At 45.7% G+C, this 2,415-nt stretch overlaps 1 protein-coding gene across 13 annotated transcripts in view; it reads left to right on the top strand.

Moving 5' to 3' along the window:
• LOC107144951 (zinc finger protein 266-like) overlaps positions 1 to 626 on the top strand; it is a 17,268-nt gene extending 16,642 nt beyond the window's left edge. For all 13 annotated transcript variants that reach the window (XM_048795262.1, XM_048795263.1, XM_048795260.1 and 10 more), the window contains one exon: positions 321 to 626. In XM_048795262.1, coding sequence (XP_048651219.1) covers positions 321 to 380 — 60 coding nt within the window. In that variant the 3' untranslated portion in view covers positions 381 to 626. The remainder of the gene's footprint in view (positions 1 to 320) is intronic.
• The last annotated feature ends 1,789 nt before the right edge of the window (positions 627 to 2,415 follow it).

The following is a 2,415-nucleotide window of genomic DNA, read 5'->3' as shown; positions in this document are numbered from 1 at the left end:
CCTCATTGTTATACAAAATTACATATAAGAGGTTGTGAGGGGAATGGGAAAATAAACGAGAGAAATGAATTACAGTAGATGGGGTAGAGAGAGAACATGGGAGGGGAGGGGATGGGAGATAGTAGAGGATAGTAAAGGTAGCAGAATACAACAGTTACTAATAGGGCATTATGTAAAAATGTAGATGTGTAACCGATGTGATTCTGCAATCTGTATTTGGGTAAAATTGGGAGTTCAAAACCCACTTGAATCAAATGTATGAAATATGATATGTCAAGAGCTTTGTAATGTTTTGAACAACCAATAAAAAAAATAATCACATGCGGACTCACAGTAGTCAAAAAACCATACATATGTCTACAATGTGGGAAAGCCTTTAAGTTTCCCACATGTGTTACCCTTCACATGAGAATCCACTCTGGAGAAAAACCTTATGAATGTGAGCAGTGTGGGAAAACCTTTAGATATTCAAATTCATTTCAGTTACATAAAAGAATTCACAGTGGAGAGAAACCCTATGAATGTAAGGAGTGTGGGAAAGCCTTCAGTTCTCCCAGTTCCTTTCACAATCATGAATGAAGGCAAGTGGAATAGAAACTGTCAATATAAGAAATGTGGGAAAGCTTTATGGTGTCCCTGTTTACTTCAAAGATTTGGGGAAAAAAGAAAACTATGAATGTAAGGAATTTGGAAATATCTTCACTCCTATTTCAGGTCTTAATGAACATGTAAGGTGTTGGGGTTTTTAGTCCTTGTTCCCTCCTGACCTGCAGGAGAGATAGGGAGAACACGCCCCGGCCAGGACAAGCCAAGAAAGGAGAGGGCCGACTGAACGCCCGCACCCAGCCCTCCCTCGCTGGAGGACAATCAAATGCATCAGGGAGACCAGTCAAGGCTGGAGCTCATTTATTGAGGAAGCACACACAGCTAATATAAGGCACAGGAGCCAATCAGGATAAAGGTCAGCAGGGTGAGGAGAGTTCACGTGTACACCCATTCTATAGTCAGTAAGGGGGGACTCGAGCTGTCCATGAGGGCAGAAGGGTTCTGAGCCTATCCTAGAGGTGGTCTGATTTTTCATCACAACCCATGGTAACACCTTCTGGCTGATCACCAGGTGCCATCTTAGCCATGTGCGGCCCCAAGACCAGGAAGTGAGCAACAGTCTGCAAGTTAGATTCCCTTTTCTCCATCATAGATTTCTATTTCTTTGATGTGACATGCCCTACATCTCCCTGTGCCCTACATCTCCCCCTTTTTGTTTTATTGGCAGGTGTCTGCTTTACTTGAGACTGTGCCTGTCTTAGGTTGTCCCCCTCTGGGGATCTTACCCGTCATTGACTACCACTCTGGCTCTTCAGGCAGTTCACAGCAGGGTCAGCAGACCCAATGAGAAACCTCGAGGAAAGGAAAGGAGATGACTTAGGCCTATGAAGAAAAACACTCTTGCCTCTGACTTACACCTGCACGTTCTGGTAGGGGCCATGGCCAACCTCATAGGGTTCCTAGTCAGTATCTTGTAAGACAGCATATCGCTGCCGGACCACCATCAATTGAACAGCTTTGGCTCGATCCTTGAGAAACTGGAGAAGCCTGTTGTTTATACAAGGTCCAAATGTAAATACAAGAATTATAGTAACCAAGGGGCCTACCAAGGGGAGAAGGTAAGGGAGCCACCCATTTAGCCCAGTCCATAGAAGGCTTGATTGCAGCTCATTCTGACGGTTTTCAAGGTCCTCCTGTAACCTTTTAATCTTATCTTGAACAGTACCAGAGCGATTTGCATAGAAGCAGTGCTCCTCCTGTAGGAACAGGCATAATCCTCCCTCTCTGGCGGTAAGCAGGTTCAGGCCACAACGGTTTTGGAGGACTACTGCAGCCAAGGAATTGAGATTGCAGGTCCAAGATAGTGCCGGCAACATGGTGCATATCATCTTTCATCTGCTGAGAAAGCTTATTTTACATCTGTAAAGAAGTACCAAGGCCAGCAAGACCAGTTCCTATCCCGTGGCCACCCCCAGACCCAACAGCAAAGGAACAGCATGAATGACTCTTCGGGGCCTGGAAAGGGAATAATCAACAGCAGGTATGGGCAGGGACTGGTTATTAGGGAGGACCCCAATGTTAGGGAGGAGGAGGACCACAATGCAGATCACTCCAATTACCCAGTAGGACACTGTACGCCATATCCCCACAGAAGAAGGCAGTACCATTAGGAGGACAGAGCATACCACCTACTGATCAAAAAACCTATTGCCTCCACACCAGAAGGGATTCAACGTCCCCACATCTTGAGTGCCATTTCTAGTGAGACAGGTGACGTTAGGCATGGTCACCAAGGGCAAAAAGACTTCTGAGTGGGGTGGGAGTATAGGGCATCTACTAGTAAGAGGTGAGGTTATATTTCACCAAACG

This window comes from Marmota marmota, unplaced genomic scaffold, assembly GCF_001458135.2.
Source record: "Marmota marmota marmota unplaced genomic scaffold, marMar, whole genome shotgun sequence".
Classification (NCBI taxonomy): domain Eukaryota; kingdom Metazoa; phylum Chordata; class Mammalia; order Rodentia; family Sciuridae; genus Marmota; species Marmota marmota.
This window is presented reverse-complemented; position numbering and strand designations above follow the sequence as displayed.